This window comes from Carassius gibelio, chromosome A15 (assembly GCF_023724105.1).
Source record: "Carassius gibelio isolate Cgi1373 ecotype wild population from Czech Republic chromosome A15, carGib1.2-hapl.c, whole genome shotgun sequence".
NCBI lineage: Eukaryota > Metazoa > Chordata > Actinopteri > Cypriniformes > Cyprinidae > Carassius > Carassius gibelio.
The window spans coordinates 24,585,525-24,611,184 of NC_068385.1; the positions used below are offsets into that span (position 1 = coordinate 24,585,525).

The following is a 25,660-nucleotide window of genomic DNA, read 5'->3' on the forward strand; positions in this document are numbered from 1 at the left end:
AAATTAAATATGTTCATCATATTGCATTTCTTCTCAAGATTTGCATTAAACCAATTAATGCTGATTCATTTTGTGATGGTATTTGGAAATGCTTTTGAAGAGATTTTTAACATTGTTAAGCCAAATACTGTTTGTTTAGCGAAAATAAAATTTAAAAACCTGATATAATTTAGCCATACATTTTTCTCGCCATGAAAATAGCCAAAGAAGCTGGCATGCCATAAAAAAAAAAAATTGTCTTGTTTTTTCTTTTTCTTGAACTATGTGAACTATGCCTTTAACTAATATAACTAATCAGTTTAGCCAAATGGACCCATAAGAACCTTAATCTTAAAGGGATGGTTCACCAAAAATGGAGATTGTCATTATACTCACCATCCACTTCCAAACCGTGTGTGAACCAGTATGAAAATAAGATATTTTGAAGAATGTGAGTAACCAAACAACTGACGGTAGCCATTGACTTCCTACTGTTTGGTTATCAAAAATTCTGTAAAAATATTCATAGAACATTTTATCTTACCACTAAGAGTTCTCCTAAATAGCAGTAAAAGTTTATAGCTAAGAGTTTTCTCTTAAAACCTATTCACAAAGCTGCTGAGACAAATTTTTAAATAAAGAATAGACATAAGTTAAGCTAAGAGTAAGGGCGGGGTCAACCTTGTTGCTATAGATGATTACACAGTGATTGGCTGATAGTCTCCACCAGAGATTTATTCCTAGAAATATTGTTGAGCGCAATATTATGTTGCCATATTCAAATAAAGGTTTTAAAATTAAAATGCAGGCTAAGTGTCACCAATTAAACAAGTAGGCTATATATTCAGCTAATTGTCAGTCTCTTATATGTATGCTTCTCATAAACAATTAGTCAATATGCATTAGGGCTGCCCTCGACTTAAGATTTTTCTGGTCGAGTAGTAGTCATTCATTTTAAGCATTAGTCGACTGTTAGAGTCAGAAAGCGCATCCTCTTTGCTTTCATTATTTTACAAAAGTGCAATGTTTCGTTGTTATTCTGAGTGCACATGAATAAATGTAGAGTCTTTACAGATACAACATATGCTTTACTCTTATCTGTATGACCAAAAATTATGTATTTTAAGAGCAAATGATGGCACCGGTGCCTCCATCTGTCATGCAGTAGCACAGGCGTACTGCTGTTCAGCTTCCATACTCCGCACAAACACGTGAACTATGCACTTTTTTCTAGGCCAACATTAGATTGAGCTGCCATGTAAAGTTACTACTACACATATATTTCAGATGATAAGCCATATTTGAGGTCGATGATATGAGGTCAAGCATATGGATGTCCTGCCCGATGTACCATATTACCAGACAGACCAGTTGTTAACAATTTGTCCATCACATACTGAGTGATTTCGCCACTTCATGTGTATTTTATTTTATTTTCTGAGACTAATAAAATTTTGGTAATATCCATATAAACAGCCTTTTAATTAGCAGAGTAGAATAATCATGTCTCATAGTAAGACATGCAAACATAAAAAGAAAACCAAACTGGATGCGAGAACAGCTATATATTACAATAAAAAATATGGAGTTGGGATAACCTCCAAATCAAAGCTGATACCTTTTTAATAGCTCATTATCATTAAATGTTTCTTAAATGTCTATATTCCGAGGTAGATTGCTGGCAACAGCCATTTTAGGATAGTTCAGATTTGGTCTTAGCGATTTAGGAGTCCTCTTCCCTACTCCATTTCACACATGTTGGAGCTAATTTTTTGCACTAAAACGTTTTGTGATATACACTTAGAACAAAAGTTTAGGAGTCCTAAATATAGGACTGATACACCCAATATTTTTTAAGATTTTCTCCTAAATCGTTGAGTTATGAGCTACTTTTAGACTTAAAGGTACAATTTGTACGATATTTGCAGTAAAATATCCAAAAACCACTAGGCTAGTGTTGTATATTTATAGTTCCCCTTTGTTAGCGCCTTTACTGTTGTAGAAACCACAGGACAACAGTGTCCTGGACAAATGCGGAAGTAGCTTCGCGACAAACTTCAACTAGAAAGAGATGCTGATCGCGCTTGTGTTTTACTCGACAGGTCAGTTGTTTTGAATCGTATCTTTACAGAAAACGATTGCTATTAAAATGATCAACAAGATTAGTATTATGGGGCATACATGCCAAACGAGGGGCATCACATCTCTAGACCTGCGCGAGGACGCGTCTGATCCATAGTCTGATCATGTCTTTGCATTGACTTTGTATGTAATTGTAATGATTAAAAACTCCATAATCATCGGCAAGAAGGAGGCGGGAACCGGGAACCGGCGCACAATCAAAATGAAACTTTAATAATCACAAATAAACACAAAACAGCACACCAGCCCCTCACGGACGACTGGTGCACATAAATAAAAAGAAAAACATAAAATAATGGCCCAGGCCTGGTCCTCTCTCGTCCTTCACGGTCGTCGCTCCAGTTTTATATCCTTCCATCTCCTACGTGGGACTCGAGACCGGCGGCCTCACTCCTCGTTCCCACGCCTCTCGGCCCCGCCCCACTCGTCACAGTAATCTACTCGCGCAAATCGTTGAACTCGCGTTAAATTCATGATTTATCTTTCCGTCTGATTGATGGCCGTCAGGGGTTGGGTAGAAGACAACAAATCCCATCATTCCACGCTCCTCCTTAGCATCATCAAACCACGAGTTTGTTATTGTTTTGATAGTACGCCCTCTCCTTTAAATTGTTTTGTGAATAGAGGCCCAATTTAAAGCAGTTTATATTGAGTGCATATGATTTTTAAAAAATAAATAAATAAATAAATCTCTTTCAACCGTTTTCAAGAACAGTTTACATTTAATGACTCTAAAAATGTCATATGGTATAACCATCAAAAAATTTCAAGATAACTTTAACTAACTAGAATTTCAAGGTAACTTTTTTTTTTTTTTAAATATCATGAATTATTAAGAGTTTAATAAAGTAATCAAATGTAAAATAGCATTGCATATTTGACTGTATATATTAAAGATGAATCCTTATTAGAGTTACAAAACTATTCAGTCAAGAGCAGTGAGTAATTTCCTTGTCTTTTTTTGTTTGATTAACATTAAAAAAGTTCGGTCACTTTGACAATGCACAGATTCAGTACACTGATACTGTACATTCAGCCGACTATGTCTGCTAGGTTAATTTTTGTGTTCATTTTCTTCTTTCAAGCATGACTTTAAAACAAACTCATTGTTTGTGTGCATTCTGAGATGCGGGTTTGGCATTTCGGATGAGCTGTTGTGCAAGTGCGTGCCAAACCATGGGTGGAGAACTGCACGGTTCAATATTTTTTCTGAGAACCGTTCCACCACTATATAACACTGATTCCAGGTATCCTGAGAGGATGGGCAATGGAATTTATTTCATTCCCCACTCACCATCATGAACAGCACTGTGACTGCAGTGGAGTCATTCAGATTCCTGGGAACCACCATCTCTTAGGACCTGAAGTGGGACAATCACATTGACTCCATTGTTAAAAAGGCCCAGCAAAGGTTGTATTTCCTTCGCCAGCTGAGGAAGTTTAACCTGCCACAGGAGCTGCTAAAACAGTTCTACTCGGCCGTCAAGGCACAAGAACAGTTTCTTCCCCCAGGCAATCTCCCTCATGAACAGTTAAATGTTCTCTACTTATGCTTATAAACGTGCAATATCCTTATATTTATTTGTTAACCCTCCATCCTAGAACATTCCTGCATCTCACTCAATCCTATTCCATTATCATTTATAGCACAATTGTTTATACACTTATTTATTTGCCAATTTGTAAATCTTTTTTTTTTTTTTTTCTGTGTGTTGTTGTCTCTGTGTACTGGAAGCTTATGTCACTAAAACAAATTCCTTGTATGCGTAAGCATACTTGGCAATAAAGCTCTTTCTGATTCTGATTTCTGATTCTGATTCTGATTCTAAACCCAAACAAGACAGAGCAAAATGTCCCTAAGCATTCAATCCCAATGAAGACGAAAACGTTAATTTTCTGGTTGTTATACTCTCATTAAGATACAGTTTTCATCTGTTCAAGCAGAAACTTAATGTCATCTTGTGCTTCAGCAAGGAGTCTCTAGCTAAAACTAGCTAACTTTAAAGTTAATGAGTTTATGCTAACTGTTCTCAACATCATGTACAGTGTAGGGGAAAAACATTTCATTGCCTCTCCATATTAAACCTGTTAAATTAAATGTAAATTAATTTAATCTTACCCTGCGGTACATTACCCATTATATATATGTTTCTTATTTTATATATATATATATATATAATATAATATGACCTATCAGCTTATCTGCATTTTTTATTATTTTGATATAAGAGCAGTTATTTTCACCTTGACAGTTTTTAGTTTTATCTCTGCAAATTCATTGAATGTGTGATTTTTCTTTTGATTTTTTTTTTTTATTAAATTAATTGTGAGGCCGAGATTAATTTCTAATCTGTCTTTTTAGAATCTATCTGTATTTTTGTGTTTAGTCCAGTCTCTTCTGTTCAATGCTGTCTTATATGTGATGTGATACGCTGGCAGAGGCTTGACTGATGGCAGGTAGATGCCACTCACTGGGCACAGGCTGCTTTTCTGGTTGCTTTGTTCCTGCTGTCTTCCTGGGTCAGGCTCTGGACGATAAGCAGACTCTGGCCCTGCCCCAGTTCGGGCCCTCAGACTGGACTCGGATGAGTTGAATGTCAACTGGATTATGTTCCTGGTGAAAAGTGGTCCGGCCAGACTTTAATTATGCAGGAAGTGGACTTGCCTATTCCTTCTGCTTCACGCCGCAGGCTCATATCATGGAGAGACCTTGTGTAGTTACAAAGGGTGTTTTATGTGCCTGCTGACTAAATTCAAGACATTTGTGGTAATATAAGTACGGTAATATACTATGGGTAAGAGAAAATACCGATAATAGATAATTCTACATGTTAGTAAAACTAACATTAGCCAGTCATTAAATGAGGTGTAAAATACAAACAAATAAAATAAAATAGACTTTTGCACCAGGTGGCTGGTAGGAAATATGACACAATACATATTTTATTTTACAGACGGTTTTTTTTTTTTTTTTTAACTTAATATGGTGAGTTTTATTTATTTAAGTTTTATTTATTTGGAAATTAAAAAAGGAGGAGGTACCCAGTGTAAATGGTTGCAAGGTTACATTTATTTGATCATAAAATATGATTATAAAATTATTGATTATAAAATATGATTCAATTTTAAAATAACTGTTTTGTTTTTAATGTTTTGTACAATTCAAATCATTTCTTTAGAAATCATTCCAGTGCTGATTTGGTGCTAAAGAAACATTTATAATTATTATCTGTGTTAAAAAACAAAAACAAAACAGTTTTAATAATAATGCTTAATATTTTAGTTGGAACTGTGGTGCATTTTTTCCTCAGGATTAGTTAATGTAAAATATCTGTATCAATATAGATATAGTCTTCTTTACAGTCTCTTTTGAACAATTCAATGCATCCTCACATTAAAAGCATTAAAAGCAAAACAGTTTCAGGGGGAGTTCAGAAATATTAATTGCCAGTAAATGTTTTCAATAAACCTGCGACTGGATCCTGAAATGAAAGTACAGCAAAGTGACAGACATTAAATGAACTAAGTATTTTGCCATCATCCGTTTATCCTCCACCTCACCATGCTTTCATTGACACCATGTGTCTGCTATTTTCATCAGTCGGTCAGGCTCAGCATCTGTTCAATCTCGCACTCTTTTCTGGGTAATTATATAAACTGGCAGCCCCGTGGTGTGGTGGTTTGGCGATTCCGCATGTCCTCAGGTGAAAAGCTGCTAATGATTGAGCCCCACTGGGACGCTGCTCTGTAGGTCACCGGCAGGTGCCAATGGCTCTGTCATTACCTCTCGCTGGCAGCTTATGGAGGGGACCATCAAATGATCCATTTGCTTTTTGGCCCAGGAAAGAAAGAGATAGGGAGACTCGGTATGGTGCTCCCGCGGGTGCATTCACGCAGTGAGAGACGGTCCGTTATCGATCCGCTCTCCTGTACTGACAATCGTGTGACTGTGCGTGGCAGTGGGGAGGAAGAGAACAGTGACTTTGAGTGAGCTAGACCTTATTCGAGAGCACACCGCTCTCTTATCACTCTTGTTTGAAAAGTGGGCTGGAAACTGAGTGCCTTAACTTAGAGTGTGGTTGTTAGGTTAGAGCAAAATGTATATATATATATATATATATATATATATATATTAGGGGTGTAACGGTTCACAAAATTCACGGTTCGGTTCGATACGATACACTGATGTCACGGTTCGGTTCGGTTCGATACGTTTTAGATACAGCAAAATGTAAAAACATCTCAACTTTTCAGAATGCCGCAAGCGCACCGCGGGTCATGTGACAAGAACCAAACAATCAGCTTCATCCTTTCCCGTAACAACGTTGAGAGCTCAGCCAAGATGAAGGATCAGCTGATCATAGTTGTATATGGATTGCAATTTTGAAATAAATTTAGTAGCAGAGCTACTGCAAGCGATTTTTAGAGCTGCAAATCCATTTATCCTTCGCTGAAATTTCCGCGTCTCATGGAGAGAGCACGTCATTGTTGCTTAGCAAAGACAGACGCCTCATGAGCGCTTCTGCCCGAGCGCTTTGGAAAGGAGGAGAAAGACGCGCTTAGCGTTTTCCATGCGTTTTTAGGCACGATATGTGAACGGCCCCTAAGGCGCTCGCTCACTCAGCACGCGCTGAAGGCTCGTTGCAAAATGTCGAATGCATTTAACAGACCAGAAATATAAGATCCTAAAATAACCAACAGGTCTGGTGTTTGGGTTGGATTCCCTGTAAGCTATAGTGTCTAAATGCTGCAGGGATAGTTTGCTGCGTGCATGTTTCTCCTTTTTTTCGTCTTTTCCCAGATAGTACTGACGCATATATCCCAGATATTCCCGCTGGTGTTTTTTTTTTTTTTTTTTTTTTTTTTGTATTCCCGCTGGTGTACCCTGTCATGTTGCAGATGCGACATACCGTTGTTTTTTTATCCACCACTCTCTTGCCATCACCATTATAGCTTAAAGGGAATCCAAAGTGCACCCAAACACCAGACCTGTTGGTTATTGGAGGATCTTCTCATTTCTAGTCTGTTAAACGCATTGGCTATTTTGCAACGAGCCTTCAGCGCGTACTGAGTGAGCGAGCGCCTGCTGAGTAGCCTAACATAAACATATAAGTTGGTGTTTTTTTCTTCTTCGGGAGTGTCAGGGGCGTTGCCTGTTACAGTTGTTTGGGTTATTGGGCTACCTTGTTGAACGCATATCATTATATTTCTCTCTCTCTTTTTTTTTTTTTTTCAAATATAATTAATTACTCCAACGAACCGTTCGGTATACATAATGCGTACCGCGTACCGAACCGAAAGCGTCGTACCGAACGGTTCAATACGAATACGCGTATCGTTACACCCCTAATATATATATATATATATATATATATATATATATATATATGAATAATCATACCATTTAGTATGTTGTTTAAGCAATTTGATTTTACAAGGATACCATGAACTGAGTACAAACACACAAAGTTTGCTGCTTCAGTATTTGTAGATTTTGTTTCTCTCCACTTTTCTATGGTATACAGAAGAAAAAAAAATATAAGCATATCATGAGTTTTAAAGGCTTTTATTGGCAAAAAAAAAAAAATTGATTATGACCAGTCAATATTTACAGTGTTGACTCTTGTTCTTCATAACCTCTGCATTTCGCTCTGGAATGCTGGATATTAGTTCTGGGCCAAATCCTGACTGATGGCGATCCATTCTTGCCTTATTAGTTATTAGAGTTGATCACAATTTGTGGGCTTCTGCTTGTCCACTTGTCTTTTGAGGACTGATCACAGGTTCTCTATGGGATTGAGATCTGAGTAGTTGCCTGGCCACAAATCAAACATTTCAATATGATGATCTTCAAGCCACTTCTTTATAAATCTTGCTTAATGACATGGTGCTCCTTCATACTGGAAAATGCACGGATCAACAAATTGCTCAATGATCGTTGGAAGAAGTAAGTAATGCTGGACGTTTTGATACCATTCTTTATTCATGGCAGTGTTTTGGGGCAGAATTATGAAATCCCACTCACTTGGTTTAAAAGCAGCCGCACACATGGATGGTCTCAGGATGCTTCACTGTTGGCACAAAACAGGTTTCTTGGTAGCGGTCTCCTTTTCTTCTCCGAACAATCGATTTTCCAGATGTCCCAAACAGTCGGAAGGGAGCTTCATCAGAGAAAATAACTTTGCACCAGGCGTCTTCTATCCAATCCTTGTACTTCCTGCAGAATTTCAGTCTGTTCTTGCCATTTTTCTTGGACAGAAGTCGCTTCTTTGCTGCCCTTGTTGACACCAGACCATTTTCCAAAAGTCTTGGCCTCACTGTGCATGCAGATGCTCTCACACCAACCTGCTGCCATTCCTGAGCAAACTTTGCACTGCTGGAGACACAATTCCTCTGGAGGAGACAGTCCTGGTTCTTGCTTGACACTCTGGATATCCTGAAGACTTCTTCACTGCAGTCGAACCTCTCTCCAGGTAAATGGTTCTTTCTGGTGCAATGTTCTTTGTAGCAGTTTCCCTGCATTTGAGGCCATTTTTGATGCAAAGTGATGATGGCTGCACATGCTTCTTTGAAGGAAACCATTGCTAACATTAACACAATAGCCGCTTTTCCACTGTCGGGCCAGTGCGAGCAAGGACTTAAAACGGGTCAGGAGGGGCTAATAGCCTCGGGCCTGTAGCACAGTGGTCAAAATAGCGCTGCGTTTCCACCATTGGGCCAGAAGCTCCGCTGCGCTTCACTAAAACCGGCCTTTTACACGCCTCTCAGAAACAACGTCACGAAACCCCTGCATTTCACCAACAATGACAAGTTTTTAGATAACACAAAAATAAAATAAGTCACTGGAACTACCGTGATCACAAAACGAACACCATAAAAGCGTCCGTTTGTTTGGATGCTTTGTTAAATATTTAAATCCAAAAGTATTGATGTTCTACTAAAATAAGTGCTACATTGATCATAATGAATTAATGTTCAGGATTGAAAATTACTCGCACAGAAATAAAGCGTTATGAACATAGCCTGCTTATCGAGTCTGTTTCTGATTATTTGAAATCACAATAGCCTATATACATCACATTTAGAAAGAATAATTATTACATATTTTTATAAAAGCTTCCGGACAAAAACCATTATTATATTTTGATGACATAGGCTACGTGGAGCTAAACTCTCGAGACGAGACTTATGACAGATAAAATGTGTTACTAAATTAATCCACGATTGTGATCGAGAATAAGAAGCTGACGTCTGATTTCTCCAGCAGTCATACCATGTTTACTATGGTAATGTAAATGCCTAGCATGCATAGTGTTTTGCATCATTTATAAATATTTCTGCCCTGTATGCTGAATATAATCCATATCGGATCAAGTCATTTCAAACACTCGCTGCTGACTGAAAGTGAGTTTTGAGCTTAACTTAATTTAAAAAGTTTTTAATGCTGGTGGTAAAGCTGTTAGCTTTCTGAAATGATCCGCGCTGGCGCTCTCCAGACGCAGAGAAACTCCACCATTGTTCATAACCAGTGTTGGGAACATTACTTTAAAAAAGTAATTAGTTATAGTTACTCACTACTTGTTCCAAAAATTAACTGAGTTAGTAACTGAATTACTCTGTAATAAAAGTAACCCTTTTACCAGGGAAAGTAACTCAAGTAACGCAGCCGCGTGTGCCGGCATGTGTGTAAAAACACTGGCTCTGATTGGCTACCATGAAACACATGACTCTGCCTTAGCCAATCATAATCGCTTATCTCGTTTTTAACCCACCTTCACACTCGCTGTGTGAGCCAGGGGTGCTTTCGGATTGCATAGTATATTAAATCAATGCATAATAACGCACCACATTTTACGTTCAGTAACGTTAACGGCATTATAACGACGGGAAAAGTAATTAGTTGGATTACCGCGTTACTGAAAAAATAACGTCGTTACCTAATGCCGTGCTTTTAAACGCCGTTATTCCAAACACTGTTCATAACCACTCCTCTAGCCCCAGCTGGCCCGCTTTGCTCCAAGGTTTCTGTTGGGCCAAAAAACCCTGGCAGTTGGCCCTGAGGAAGCACCGACGAAGTACGATCAAGCCCCGGAAGTGACAGTGGAAACATGACTGGCAATCACTAGCCTGCCCGCTTTTGGCCCGACATTGGAAACGCGGCTATTGTTTGGAAGCGCTTCTTCCCTCATTTTATAGCAATCAGTCTGTTCTTGCAGTCTAATTAGTATAGCCGCGTTTCCACCGCAGGAACTTTACCCAGGAACTAGGGACTTGGTCCGGTACTTGGTGTGTTTCCACCGCAGGAACCAGGAACTAAATAAAAGTTCCGGGTAAAAAAATGCCCCCCAGAAAGTCCCTGCTGGCGAGGTGGTACTTTTTTAAAGTTCCGGAACTTTCGGGGGCGGGACTTTGGCGCTAAACATGCTGATTGGTTGAGTTCACGTAGCATTGGTTGAGTTCAACCACCATTTATTCGGATCAACATTTTCAAAATATTACTGTTATTGTATCATGAAATGTAATTTTAAAAGTATTTCAGGCGAGAATGTAGTTGTTTGAAATTCAAATCTGTTGTTTATTTATAAAGACAGCGCCTATTTAAAAATGTGTTTCGCCGATCTCGTAGACTGTGAGCTCCACTCGATTAGCGGGAGCTCAGTCCTCATGTATCCACAGAGAGCAGCCTCTCCTGGGATAGACCTTCTGATATGTGCCGCTGGCTCTGATGTCTCTTTAGTGGTTAAACATAAAATATAATTCAGCTGCGGGGTAAATCTAACAGGTTTTCTTTGGTCTGTATTCAATTTATCTATATGTTAAAATGAAAATAAAAAGGCAAGTCTATATAATATTTCTTTCATTGTAATGGCTGTATATAACGTTACACTTATCCCTGAACTAAGTACATTTCTGCAGCTGTTATTATGTTTAAATGAAAATGAAAGGAGGCAGTGGTATTTTATATCCTATTTCGTTTTATTGTAAATATACTGAGGGGAAAATTGCAGTAGCCAAAGCGATCTGAGTTCACGCAGCATTGGTTGAGTTCAACCACCATTTATTCGGATAATTTTCAAATATTACTGTTATTGTGTCATGAAATGTAATTTTAAAAGTATTTCAGGCGAGAATGTAGTTGTTTAAAACTCAAATCTATGGTTTATTTATAAAGACAGCGCCTATTTAAAAATGTGTTTCGCCGATCTCAGAGACGGTGATCTCCACTCGATCAGCGGGAGCTCAGTCCTCATGTATCCACAGAGAGCAGCCTCTCCTGGGATAGACCTTCTGATATGTGCCGCTGGCTCTGATGTGTCTTTAGTGGTTAAACATAACATAATTCAGCTGCGGGGTAAATCTAACAGGTTTTCTTTGGTCTGTATTCAATTTATCTATATGTTAAAATGAAAATAAAAAAGGCGAATTTATATAATATTTCGTTTCATTGTAATGGCTGCATATACACATTTTCCTGAACTAAGTACATTTCTGCAGTTGTTATTATGCTTAAATGAAAAAGAAAGGAGGCAGTGGTATTTGATATCATATTTCGTTTTATTGTAAATATACAGTAAGGAAAATTGCAGTAGCCAGGACGAGCAGACTGAAGTTATCAAGTACGCTGCTGTTTATAGATTTACCGGACTTGCATAGTCGCGGACATCACACTCCCGAGAGGAATGCACAAAGTCTGAACCAACTACCTAGGATGCACTTCCAAAATCAGCGTACTTTTTTTTTTTTTTTTTTTTTAATCAGCGGTACTTCGTATTGAGAAACGCGCGCAGACCTACGTCACCAGTCTATTTGCCTAATCTACCCGGTACTTTACACCGCGGTGGAAACGCAGAAAGCAACAGGTCTGGGGGGAAAAAAGTTCCTGGGAAAAAAAGTTCCTGGTACAAATGTTCCGGGTAATTTCGGTGGAAACGCGGCATATGATAGTGATTTTACCTAGTACTTGCTCACACTTTCACATGTGCTGCTGATACAATGAGTCAATTAATGTTAGCTGGCCATTTTGTGTCAGGATCAGAAAAGTCTAATTATTGGGGGAGGAGTGCCCAAAGTGTGAATCCATATAAGGGTTAAACAACTAACGATTCCTAACACTGTTTCTACTCCAGAAGTGAGCAGCGCAGCATGACAAAATACTATCTCTATCTGTATACTGATCTATAACGGAGATTTATTATATACATATCAGTCAACAGAACTCATTATAATCAGAGATGCTGTCTACACTGGATGCGGCGCAGCATGACACCACAAATCCCTGACAGTAAACTGACTCCTCGTTCTATTTATGAAATGCTGACACAAATTTCAAATGATTTTCAACAGTGATGCCAGTGTAACATTGTGATGTCTATCAACCACTGGCAATGGACAATGGCATCGTCTGTCGGCCCAACCCTAATATGTAGAACAATGAAATTAAAAATTAAAGCATTAGGGTCATGTAATATTATTAAATATTTTGTTTATTTTATACAGTTCAGTATAATATATGATCAGATTAGATAACTCTTAAAATTGTTTTAATAAATTTTATTCTCTCTACAGGGTATATATAATATTTAGTATAATGGAATTACAATTTCTCAGGGCTGTCTAGTATTACTACAATTTTTAGGGTTAGAGTTATGTAATGTTATGTAATGTGTTGTGATGTTATGCTGGAAATTACAATGCTTTTTCAGTTCTGGCGTCTATAGATCCAGTTTCTGTGAAGATCAATGAAAAAAACACACACACTGACATTAAATTCACACATTGCCTTCTAATGCCATTTAGAAAGCATAACTTCTGTAGTCTAATCTGAGACACATGATGAGTTTTTAATATCTGCGAATGTACAGTTTTGCTTCAGTTATAAATAACAAGGCCGATAGTACACAAATTATTAAATGACCCTTTCTGTTTCTGATCAGTGCTTTTGTGCTGGCTAATAGCTTTATTTTAGACAGCTCTAGAAATCTTCTTCTCCATGAGGAAAAAAACAGTGTAGCGTAATAATAATTTCTTGACCAGGGCTGCGTTTCCCAAAAGCATCGTAAGCCTAAGTTGATCGTAAAAACGATCGTACGATTGATCTTAATATTACGGTCTGTTTCCCAAAAGCATCGTAGCTTAAGTAGCACTTGAAAATCTTCGTAGATCTACGAGTGCTCTGGAGTAATCGTACATCCCCAAGTGCATCGTAAGAAGACAGATTTATGAGGACACCTGCAGGACAACCGGCAGATTACACTTTTATCTAGATTTAACACACTGCAACGCGAGTAATATAATAATATTTTGATTGTACTTTATTGTACACTTTATTGTACTCGTTTTTGTGTTTACATTAATTTATAAATGAAATAAAAAAAGGGGAAAACAAGATAAAAAACACATCTAAATTAAATGAATGAACAAAAAAAATCATAAAAGAAGTAATGTGGGAAATTTGTTTCAAAGACTGGGCAAAATAGGAATGAATTCAAAAAAATCTGTCAATGACTTGCTGACCTGCACGAAAACCAGCCATGTATTGGGCATTTCTTGGTTGGCCATGTGGTCCCATGCCATCTTCGTCCTCCACATCCTCCTCCTCCACCTCTTCATCTTCCTCCCTGTTAAGTAAGGGTGATAATATTGAAACTTAAATGCTTATGTCTGAAAATAATCATCAACCATTAGCCATTTACTTCAGAAACATTTGGAAGAACTCATAACAATTATTATATTATTTCATATGGTCTTAGGCCTCGTGTGCATGGTTCAACAAACACATGGACATCAAAAACACTGCATATAGCTTTATTAATAAAAAACATTGCATAGTTTTATTAATTTGGGTTATTCAGTTCCCCACAACCTGCAAAATACATTGTACAGTGAGATGAGTCATAACTACATATAGAAAACATTTCACATTGCACAAGTTACTGAAACAATAAATCACATTACCTGTGTCTTCTGGCAAGATAATTGGCACAGAAATTGAGGGCCTTGCAAAACTCATCTCCTCTAGTGCAAGCCTCCTCTCTTCTAAGGCCAGTTGGGCCTTCTTGAGCTCAATGAGCTGCTGTTGGAAGTTGTTGTCTCTCTCATTGGCTTCTTGAAGGCATTGCCTAATGTCTTTCAAGACATCTAGTTTCTCTCTCTCCAGCTGCACTAGGTCCTGACTACAGCTACAGACATTCTCAAACTGCTGAGTTGTTGTGGCTGCAGTCTGGACCACTGAAGATGGAGGCTGTGGCCTGGGAGGGTTTTTTGGAGGACTAGGAGATGGTAGGTGCTCGGAGATGGCAGATGAAACTAATGGTTCCTCTGAGCATGAAGGACCTGACTCAGGTTCAGGCTCAGGCTCAGGTTGAGTTAGGGTCCCACCACCTGTTTTTTTTAATTGCAGTCCTCTGCAGTGCCCTCTTCCTTGTTGCCAGGCTTGCAAAATCCTGCCACTTCTTGCGGACCTCCTTCCCTGACCTTTGAACACCCCTGGTTGCAGTTAGTTTGGTAGCAATGTCCTCCCAGATGTTTTGTTTTTCTTTATTATTATGGTGTCCTTTAAATCTGGTTAAAATCACATCTTTGTTTTTCTCTATCTCCTCTAAGAGGACATTAATTTCATCCTTTTGAAAGGTATCTTTTCTTGTTTGTTTTTTGTTCAGCCATTTTGTCAGTGTCTCCGCCTGTATGTAGGTGCTTTATAAAGACTTGATTGTCTTTATTGGTAATCCAAAACAGATGACAATTATTAGGTTAAACGTTCAGAATACGATTCCATATAAGGTTAAATTTCAGCACTTCGCGAATGGACAGCGACTCGTAAGTAGCACGTAGAGCGCGTTCTCGCGCGTTCATGTTAAGTGCATTTTTGGGAAACGCTCGTGGAATTGCTGCGAGCGTTCGTAAGTTTGCACGTAGAAAACGCTCTTAAGAGCTAAGATACATCGTTATCGGGAAACCCGGCCCTGGTAACTAATCACTATAGCAAAAAATACAAATTCTGTTATAATTCACTCATTCTCATGTCATTCCAAAACAGTATCATTTTTTTTTTATAAATAAAAAAAATATATTATATTATATAAATAAATATTAAGTTATTTAGCAGCTTATTTCCAAGCAGCTTATTTTCATACATTAAAACATACATTCCTCAGAATTTTCTTTTCTCAAAATTTCGAGTTACCTCTCATAATTCTTTTTTAAGACTTTTTTTTTTTTGTCTTCTTCAGAATCACATTATCTCACAAATGCAAGTTTATCTCATAAAGTCTTACTCCAAATTGGGATTTTTTTTATTTTTTTATTTTTTTATCATAATCCTTAATTGACAATTTCTCAATTGTGAACTTTTTTTTTTTTTTTTGGCTGTTGCAGGCTTATATTTTGCATTGTGTAGCTTAATGATGTTTTTCTGGACATGGTTACAAATCACTTAATTAACTAAACAAACATCAAACAAACTAAAAACATCTGTTATTTATATGTATAAACCCGTGTCACTGTTATTCTTCTGTGAAACAGAAGTAGATTTATTTAACTGAATGTAGGCTTCTCATTTCCATATATTAAAACATACATTGACCACAGCTCCGAAAAGCATCTTAAAAGAACATTATGATATTTTTATGGTGCTTTTTTATCATTTTGGGAGCTCAACAGCCCTAGTCCCCATTCACTTTCATTGTATGGAAAAGAGCAGCCTAGACATTCTGCTAAACGTCTAATTTTGTGTTTGCTGGAAAATCATACAGGTTTGGATGTATATGCCTGTAAAGCAAGAACAAAGCTAAACATATAAGTAAAGATTTTTTTTTTTGTTCCCAGAATCACTACATGTCAATTGCCACACTCGGTGCTTGAATCAAATTGGTTATAAAATTGAGAAACATGCAGTTTTCTCTCTAAAAATACATATAAATATACACTCACGAACAATTCAGAAGCTGCATTTTTGTAACAGATAGTTTTTCTAGAAACCTGGTGCAATAAATGCAAAAGTCATATTTTTTTCCGTATAAAACCTCTTTCACCTCCAGCGGTCAGACTGAACTTAAACGTCCTCTTTGCTTGTACAGAGTGACCTTTCTGCATGAGATTGGCCCTTTATCCCTGCTCTCTGGCAGCTGTAAACACATTTTCTCTTACCTGCATTACCCAGTGCCCTTTGCTTGTGCCCACGTCCCGACCCTCTCTCTGTGCCCTTGCCGTTACATCCCTCATTTGTCTCTCTTCCCAGGTGGTTGTTCACACCAGAACAGGAGAGCGGCTGTACCGAATCTCACCTTGGGCAAAGTATGTGAACAGGCATGAGAAGTCCGTCATCTATGATTGGGTACACTGGGACCCTCCTCAACCTTACATTGTAAGTGATTATATCCCCCCAGCATTGGTGTGCCACAACCTTTTATTTTTTAGTGAACTATAATGGGTCCTTAATTCAACCCTTGTATTTAAGTATAACTGTGTCATGTAATGCATTTTTAATTTGGATGGCCAAGTATTTGAGAATATTACGGAAGTTTATTATAAAATATAAAAACAAAGGGTAACTGTGACTTTTTATCTCACTTTTTTTTCTTTTTCAAAGAATTGCAAGTTCAAGTCCCGCAGTTATAACTTTGTACTTAATCAGAACTTTTTACTTCAGAATTCCAAGTTTATATCACAGAATTATAACTTTTTTTTTATTTGCATCGTAACTTTAAATCTCAAAATGCTGACTTTTTTTCAGAACTTTAAGATTACATCTTGCAATTCTGGCTTTTTAATTATTTTCTTGGTTTTCCGAGTTTCAGCATGCATTTATTATTATTATTTATCGTATTTTTTTCTGAAATTTTCGACGCCTATGCACATGCAGAATTCTGCAAATGGGAAGCTAAGAGGAAAAAGTGAGATGATTTTATTTTTTTTTTTTAATATTTTTTTAATACACTTTCATCAAGTGCTCTAGTTAGGGCATGTGTGTGTACTGTATGTTCCTTATTAATTGAAGTTTCCAAGCAAGGCAAACTGTTTCTGAAAACAGGAAGATGAAACGGCTTTATCAATACAACATGAGCCATTTCATTGCTTTCTACTTAGAGTAATTTTACTTTAATGGCAAGTCAAGACAGTGAACATCATCTCCTCAGACTATGAATTATATATGCCCATTAATGTCCTCCAGTCATGATTCGGTGAGATTCCCCAAATTAGCTACTGTCAGCTCTGTTCAGCGGCTCCGTCTTGTCTACAGTTGTATTGGCATGTACTGTGATGTTAAATTTGGCTGAAGAATCATTCCACAGATCTTTCCCTGCTCTTTCTGTGCCAGCACAAGCACCCTCGTCCACAGAAGCCCAGGAGCTTGCGGATATACGAGTCCCATGTTGGCATTGCATCTCCGGAGGGCAAAGTGGCATCCTACAGCAACTTTACACACAACGTGCTGCCTAAAATCAAAGATCTTGGTAAGAGACTGTGTCCTTAACACAAAACTATAGATAATGAGGGTTTATGCCTAATAGACTTTGGTTCAAAGTGTCTTAATCATGAGTATATATTTTTTTCTAGTCTAAATTTATTGTTTAGTTTTTTTTTGCTTTGTTGCCTTAGATTAATTAGTGTATCAGTTTTATTTCATTGAATTAAATTGCTTTATCGACACATGGATTTTTATTTTATGTTTATTTATTTGTATATTATTTTATATCTTTGTGTTATGTTTGTTTTAGTTTTTTCTGCACTGTTTTTATTTTATTTTATTTTTTTAAATATATTGCCTTACAGTAATTATTAGCCAGGTTTCCATCTAAAGTTAATTTGAGTTAAAGTGAATTTAACTTTTGCGCAAAATTGGAATATCACACAAAACATTTGCGAACAAGCATAGTTTCCAGCCAACGAGTCAAAGAGAACAAAATCGTTTACCATCCCATAGCACACAGTCACATGACTTTTTTTGACTCGCGTGAAAACTTTTTTGCGAATTCAGGAATTTTTATTCAAAATTCAGTGTTTCCATCACTCGATTCTGATGTGATACTTCATAATGCGTATAAAAGCAGGGTGATGGGAACCCAGCTATTGTCTTTGTCAGCAACATTTTATTCAAATGACTTCATTCATGGTTGCTTTGTTTGTCTTGGGTTTTATGTTGGCTCTATTTTCTTCTTTTGTTTATTGTGTTTTTATTTCATTTTTACAGTTCTTTTATAAATGCTTTAAACGTTTCTTAAAACAAATAACTTTGTCTGTACATGGATGTGACACATGACCAATTCAACATTGATATTTTTCTCTGACCTTTTGAGACAAAATGTTTAAACAATGATCTGTTTTTATATATATATATATTCTCTCAGATTAGAATTCTGTACTAGTTTTAACACTGTCTTCAATCAAATCATTGTGTTAGATAAACGTTTCATATGAAAAGACATTTCAGACGGGAAAGATAATTACTACATAATGTTATGCTTTTAGAGAGACACTTAAATTTTTCTCTGCTAACAAAAAACAATGGGCTTCATCAGTAGCAGGTCTGTGAAGCATTTTATTATTTTTGATGCATCACAGAGAAGTACTGAATTACTATGGTAGAGACTCACCATGTTTTTTGGAGATATACCATGATGTACTTTAAAATACCTTGCATGACTATTAAAGTATCATGCTAAATGAATATTTAAAGCATTTTGTACAAACGTATATATATATATGTACCATGGTATTACATCACTGTACATTGGTACCATCACAGTACTTTTTTTGTAAGGACACAAGTAGGGCTGGGCGATATATCTAATGATATGATCATGCACATCTAGTCAGTAAATCTTGTTCCGTGGTTACCGATGTGTTTTGGAGATGCAGCGTATTTTCAAGTGTTTAACAGGCACAGAAGATGAGGCTTATTGGCCTGTTTGTCATTATTGGTCTATCATCAGTGAATAATGACTTCATTTCAGGATATTCTTCTAAATTAATGGAAAGGAGAAACCAGCATATTATTTAACATTCTCCCTTTAGTGTTCCACTCAAAAAGAAAGACTAGTTCTGGAATAAAATGGGAGTGTTTGATAACATAATTTTTCTACACTTTATTTTAAAGGTACAATTTGTAAGATATTTGCAGTAAAATATACAAAAATCAGAAGGCTAGTGTTATATATTCTGTCCAGCTGATTACTAACAATATCTCTAATGTTTTCAACTACTTGTAAATCATGAGAAAATTCCCATTCTAAACAGTGACACGGGGCAGTGCAGTTGCCTGTCAATGATGTTAGTCACCCTTTGTTACCGCCTTTACTGATGTAGAAACCACATGACAACAGTGTCCTGGACAAAGGCGGAAGAAGCTTCGCGACAAACTTGAACTATAAAGAGATTCTGATCTCACTTGTGTTTTACTCGACAGGTGAGTTGTTTTGAATCGTATCTTTACAGAAAACGATTGCTATTAAAACGGCGCATACAGGCCAAACGCGGGGCATTGCATACCTAGACATGCGCGAGGACACGTCTGATCCATCGTCTGATCGCATCTTTGCATTGACTTTTTATGTTATCTGCTTGTGCAAATCGTTGAACTCGCGTTTGCTATCTATGCCCAATTATTGTGTTTGAATGTACACAAGTGTATATTTGTTGAACAAGTGGTAATCTTTTTCATACCGTCTGATTGATGGCTATCAGCTGTTGGTTAGAAGAAAACAAATCCCATTATTCCATGCTCCTTCTTAGCATCATCAAAGCATGCGATTGTTATGGTTTTGATAGTGCGCCCTCTAGTGGCAGGTCCTACAATCTGTACCTTTAAGGTGTCCTTGTTACAGTGTAATTATACATTTAAGTACTGCGTAATATAAATGAATGTACTTACTATAAGGCTAGGGTTTGGCGTAGGGTTACTTGCTTGTAATTATGCATAATTTATTGTTATTATAATAGTTTTTTGGGTGAACGATCCCTTTAAAACCAACCATTATCTTTTGCTTTCTGGATCCTGGACTCTGTTTTGAAACATTTAATGTTGACAGGAAAATTTGTCAAGAGATGCCTGCGGTGCAGATTTTTTACAGCAGAAGTTCCAGACGTTTATCTCAGTCAGAGAGTCTGAATCTTTTGTGCTTTTTGGTGTTTGAATTAAATGGTACTTTTCTTCACTTCAATACGAGTAGATTGTGGGCTTATTAAATCAAGATTTTCACTTTTAGAAATGGAAAAGTTCTTGCTAATAGTTTGCTTCTTTGACACTTGTTTTGTTGTTTTTTTGTTTGCATTTGGCCTTTATTTATGTGTCTGTTTATTTATTTTTGGTTTTGCTTGATTTATTGTTAAAGGGATAGTTCACCCAAAAATTTTAATTACCCCATGATTTACTCACCCTCAAGCCATCCTAGGTGTATATCACTTTCTTCTTTCAGACAAATACATTTAGAGTTCTATAAAAAAATATCCTGACATTTCCAAACTTTGTTAATGACAGTGAATGGCGTGAAAAGTGAAAGTGCGTCCATCCATCATAAATGTGCTTCATCATAAAAAGCCTTCTGAAGCGAATCGACACATTTGAAAAATGTCAATTTTTAAAACCTTTTAAGCAGTAATCTCTAGCTTCCGCTAACTGCCGTATGTGCGTTCATGAGAGAGTGACGGTCATCCGGCGTTGGACCTAGGCGTATCGTTTGCTCTGGTGAGAATATGCTCGTCTCTGGCTTATATTCTCCTCTTGGCTTATAATGAAATTCTGCAACATTTTTATTTACAAATCCTTGTTTTTTTCATTCTTATTCGTGAACAATGTTTTGTTTTGCTTTCTCCTCTGCAGTTATATGTTCATAACTTCTCACCGGACGCCTACAGCAATCTATATATCGGTTTATTTTCATTTAATTGAAAATTTCATTTCAGGATGAGTTGGGGGTGGCCTTATTAAATAAAAACTTTAGAACATCACTTTTAAAAGTAGACAATCATAGAAACATTGAATGAGCTCTTTCGGACAATGTCCATATACCTTGCATTGGGCCACAAAGGGCCCTAAGGGCCCCTTCTACATTTAGGCAAATCAATTCTATAGAAATATCAGGGTGGTGGGAAAACATTCACACCAACTCCAACGTTGTGCCTGTAAGTAGCACAGGGATAAGCACCACTAAAGTTTTGCCTCGAAAAATATGAACGTTAATAAATATATATTTTACTGCTTGTCGGCAAAACAGAAATATGTGTGCCCACATAAAGTCCTACGAAGCCATTCGCAGTAACAAATATTATGAGAGAATAATTCATGCATATGTCCATGCACTAAAATCAGTATGTTGTTGCAGTGTCTGTCACTCCCTTGAGTTCTCATTGTATCGTGGTAACCGGTTTGCATTTCCCTAGACAGTTCAGCATTGTGCACTGTGTGTGTGTGTGTGTGTGTGTGTGTGGTTGTGCTCTCTCGCATCGTCAGTGAGATGAGCCCCTGGCGCTGTCACACCTCATCAAAAATCCCCAAACTTTCTCTGAAGCAGGGCAAGGAAGATAGCGATATAGATAGATAAATAAGTAAACCAATCTGCTCAGAAAAAAAAATAAATAAATAAAATGATGTGAGATAAGCCTGGATCACCCTGTTGGGTCCTTCCCATTCAGATTCTAAGTCATGTCTGTGCTACAGTCTGCATGGGCAACGAAACGCTGGTCTGGACAGTTAAGACTTGCGTATGACCCGATGAGTCTTTCGGACCACTTTGTGTTCACATAAAAGACCAGTTTCTGTGGTGGTCACTTACTGGTCATAGCTGAAAGGGGAAGAAGGAAGTTGTTTTGTTGGGTCTGATGGTTGTCTGTGTACCACAGTATTCTTTGGGACAAGCCTGAGCAGTGTTTTCATGGCAAGATTTTGTGTGGCCTTCACAATTTATCATTTTTTTGACGGTTGTATAATGTCTTCTTGTTAATGAAAACAGATGTTTTGAAATTATGCGAAGCCGTCGTTCAGTTCGTGGGCATTTGGTACACACTGCCGTGGGGACGACACACAATCAGCAGAACAACAGAATTTATTTATTTATTTTGTATAATGTATAATGCTGTCATTTTATGTGCTGGCTATTTAAATGAATTAATTTGAAACTGAATTAAGATAAAAGTGTGTGATGTTATTGTTTTACTCTAAAGTCATAATAATAATAATCATCATCACCATTATAATATATGATTATTATTGTTAAATACCACATTTTCTATTTTAAAGTCAAATGTCACAGTAGTATTGTTTAATCTTTTTATATTTTACTTAATATTAATTTTGTAATACAATTATTCATTGTAGTATGATTATTATTAATTATAAAGAAATTGTACTCTAAATTTTACTGCAAAGTTAAATAATTTTTATAACTTTTATTAAATATTAAATTGTATTTGTAAATAATTGTATATATTATTATTATAATATTAATAATAAAAACACAAAATAAATATTATTATTATAAAACAATAATAATATCACAAAACTTTTTTGTAAAAAAAAAAAAAAGAAAAAAAAAGAAGTCTAAAATCAGTAATTTGACTTATTTTATTCTTGAGTTTAACTCTAAAACCTATTGTTTTTTATTGAAAATATCTTTATGGACATTCTTCAAAATATCACATTTTCCACTAAAGAAAGTACGTCTTATGGCATAGTGGCTTGAGTAAATGATGACAGAATATTTGTTTTTGGCAAACATCTGATAATAAGCACTGCTCCGTTTACTGTCATACACACAGGTTATAACTGCATTCAGTTGATGGCGATCATGGAGCACGCCTACTACGCTAGCTTCGGTTACCAGATCACGAGTTTCTTCGCAGCATCAAGGTAAATATATCTGAAGCTGGAAAATGTTCCAGTCCATTTCATGTTAACATTGTTTTCTGACTAACCAGGTTGCAAACCTAGTGAACTGCCTTGCAGTCATTTTTTTACATTCCTTGTGCATTTGAATATTTATTGTGTTTCAGTCCTGTTGTAGACTGTCTTTGCACTGCTTCAGGTTTACATTTGTCTTTCATTATTATTTCTATGTATATGCATTTCCATTATAAAATATAGGAACTATCTATGGAGCAGACATTTCTCCCCAGGTGGTGTTCTGTATATAACTTTGTATGTGACAGATGAAAAATTGTGTACTGTCTAGACTAGAGGCTGTACACACAGAATGGGTTTTTGCATTCTGCTGTGTTTGACCATGTTAGACCATCACACTCACGTCTCGCTTCTTTAGCAAAATCTCATGCATGACAAAGCGTTTCCCAAAAGTCAGTGATCTAGTTGAGAGAAATTCAACAACGTAAAAAAAAAACTTCTGGTGTATTCACTTCCAGTTAGCTGTACAAAAACAGTCCATTATGCTGCTTGATATTGTAAATTGTCTTTTCATATAATGTCTTAATCATAAACAAACTGGTTTGTAGCGCACATAGTAACTTAACTAGCAAGAGTGCATATTGCAAATGTCTTGTGATAGCAAATGTGTTATTGATTTTATTCAACAGTTCAATAATCAAGAAGTTTATATTGTTACATTTTAGCCACAATATTGTCAGTATTGTCTGATTTCGCTCAATTTCAGCAGCAAACATTGTTTGTAAATACAAAACCAAAAACCACACCAGACCAGTTATAACTTTCTGAGCAACACTCTTTTTTGAACAAAGGAAGAGAACGAATGATTAATGGTCCTTTCATGCACATCTTGGTTTGTTTCTGAATGAATCAGCCAATTTGAATGAATCAGTTGAATGAATGACACACTCATTCAATGGCTTGCCGCCAACTACTGCTGGTTTTAGTTTCATATTTAGAGTAATAACAACTTTAAATTATCTTTTGGAGGGTGATATCTCAGTCCAAATTGATGTGTGATTTATTAATGTAATGAATCAGCACATCATATAATTAATTTGAACTGCTTAACAGCCTTTTTTTTCTATTCCTCTCTCCTGCATCTAACATTTTTAAAAGCTTTACTAACCATCAAGTAACTTAATAAGTAACTGATCTGGAACACTAGGCAGGAACTCTGTGAGCCAAAGTTAAAAATGACCCTGAAAATCAACTCCGGGGCACACCTGTTGAGCCTCAATGAAAAGGATGCTGTCTTGAGGCCTATAACATGGTACAATTCATTCATTTTTATCTTCTTAATGTTCAAAATGAGGTTACTGTAACACACCTCTGTGAAAACCCACACACACCATGAAGACTCTGTCCCACATCTGTGGCCCCAAATCACAGAGAGGCTCCTCTGATGGGGCCGATAATCTCCCTGTAAACACATTTGCAGTTAATCCTGTGGAGAGGCAGGGACCTCAGATAAAGGAAGACAGGCAGGAATTCTTTATTTACGTGCTTTATTCCGTCATTCGTCCTTACCGGCTAGTGCTGAAGACAGCCTATAGTGCGAGAATAATGTATACGGAGTAATTTCACCCATGATTGATCTCCTGAGTCGTTTAAAAAGTGCAAGGTCTGGATGCTGGGAAGGGGGTGGAGGCCGAGGGGAGGGGTGTTGATGTCATCATCCTGCATCACGTTTGCTGGAGGAAAGCGATATGATGATAGCTAGAGGACAGATGAAGCTACGTGCAGCAATTACACGGAGGAGATGCGTGAGGAAGCACTGATGGAAATGCGGCGCTCTTGCCCTTTGTTCCACAAGGAGCAGTATGGAGGCTTTGAACTCGGTGGCCATGACGGTGTAAACGATCTATTATTATCTGCCATATTTGTTTGTTTGTTTTTTTAAACGCAATTGGGCAGCACAGTTGATGTATTTGCAAATGTGCCGTTCCGTTGGTTTTGCTAAACACAACTGTTGTGTAGAGGGGATTTTTCTGAGCTAAGCACATGCACACGTACATAACGTGGCAGATCTGGGATGGTATCCAGAAGATTGTAAGTTTGAATCTCAGCCGTTGAGCCACTATAGAGGTACTAGAATTGCACTGTTCTGAGTGCATGAGCATGTCTACTTTTGGATTAGTCATTATGTGTATATGATTGGCTGAGTAATGGAAGATTGGACAGATCTTGTTTTGGAAAAAATCTGAACCTGTTCTTCTTGGTTTGTCCTTTCAGGTTATTTGTCTTTTTTAGTGTTTTTTTGTTTTTTTGTTTTTTGCTCTGAATAACTGAATAACTTTATAGCATTTTTTTTTCTTAGTTTTTAGTAATTTTTGTTGGTTTTGTTTAATTATATTTGGACTGCCAAATGTGGTTTAACAGCATTACTTTTTTTTAGGGCATGTTTAAATTAATCGAAAATCATCACAGGTATTTTCTGTTTGGGAAAACTAAAATTATTTATCTATGTAATAAATCATTTGTTCAATAACCCAAACGACGTAACAGGCAACACCCCTGACACCCCCGAAGAAGAAAAAAAACACCAACTTATATGTTTATGTTAGGCTACTCAGTCAGGCACTCGCTCACTCAGTAGGCGCTGAGTGAGCGAGCAGTTCATGCACGGTACGCGGTGGGCAAAGCGTTTAAAAGACCAGAAATAGA

At 36.9% G+C, this 25,660-nt stretch overlaps 1 protein-coding gene across 1 annotated transcript in view; it reads left to right on the top strand.

Annotated features, from left to right (window-relative positions):
• Nucleotides 1–25,660, top strand: part of LOC128028762 (1,4-alpha-glucan-branching enzyme-like) — a 133,310-nt gene that overhangs the window by 22,271 nt on the left and 85,379 nt on the right. The window contains exons 4-6 of the mRNA XM_052616081.1: nt 16,358–16,483; nt 17,438–17,573; nt 22,873–22,963. Coding sequence (XP_052472041.1) covers nt 16,358–16,483; nt 17,438–17,573; nt 22,873–22,963 — 353 coding nt within the window. The remainder of the gene's footprint in view (nt 1–16,357; nt 16,484–17,437; nt 17,574–22,872; nt 22,964–25,660) is intronic.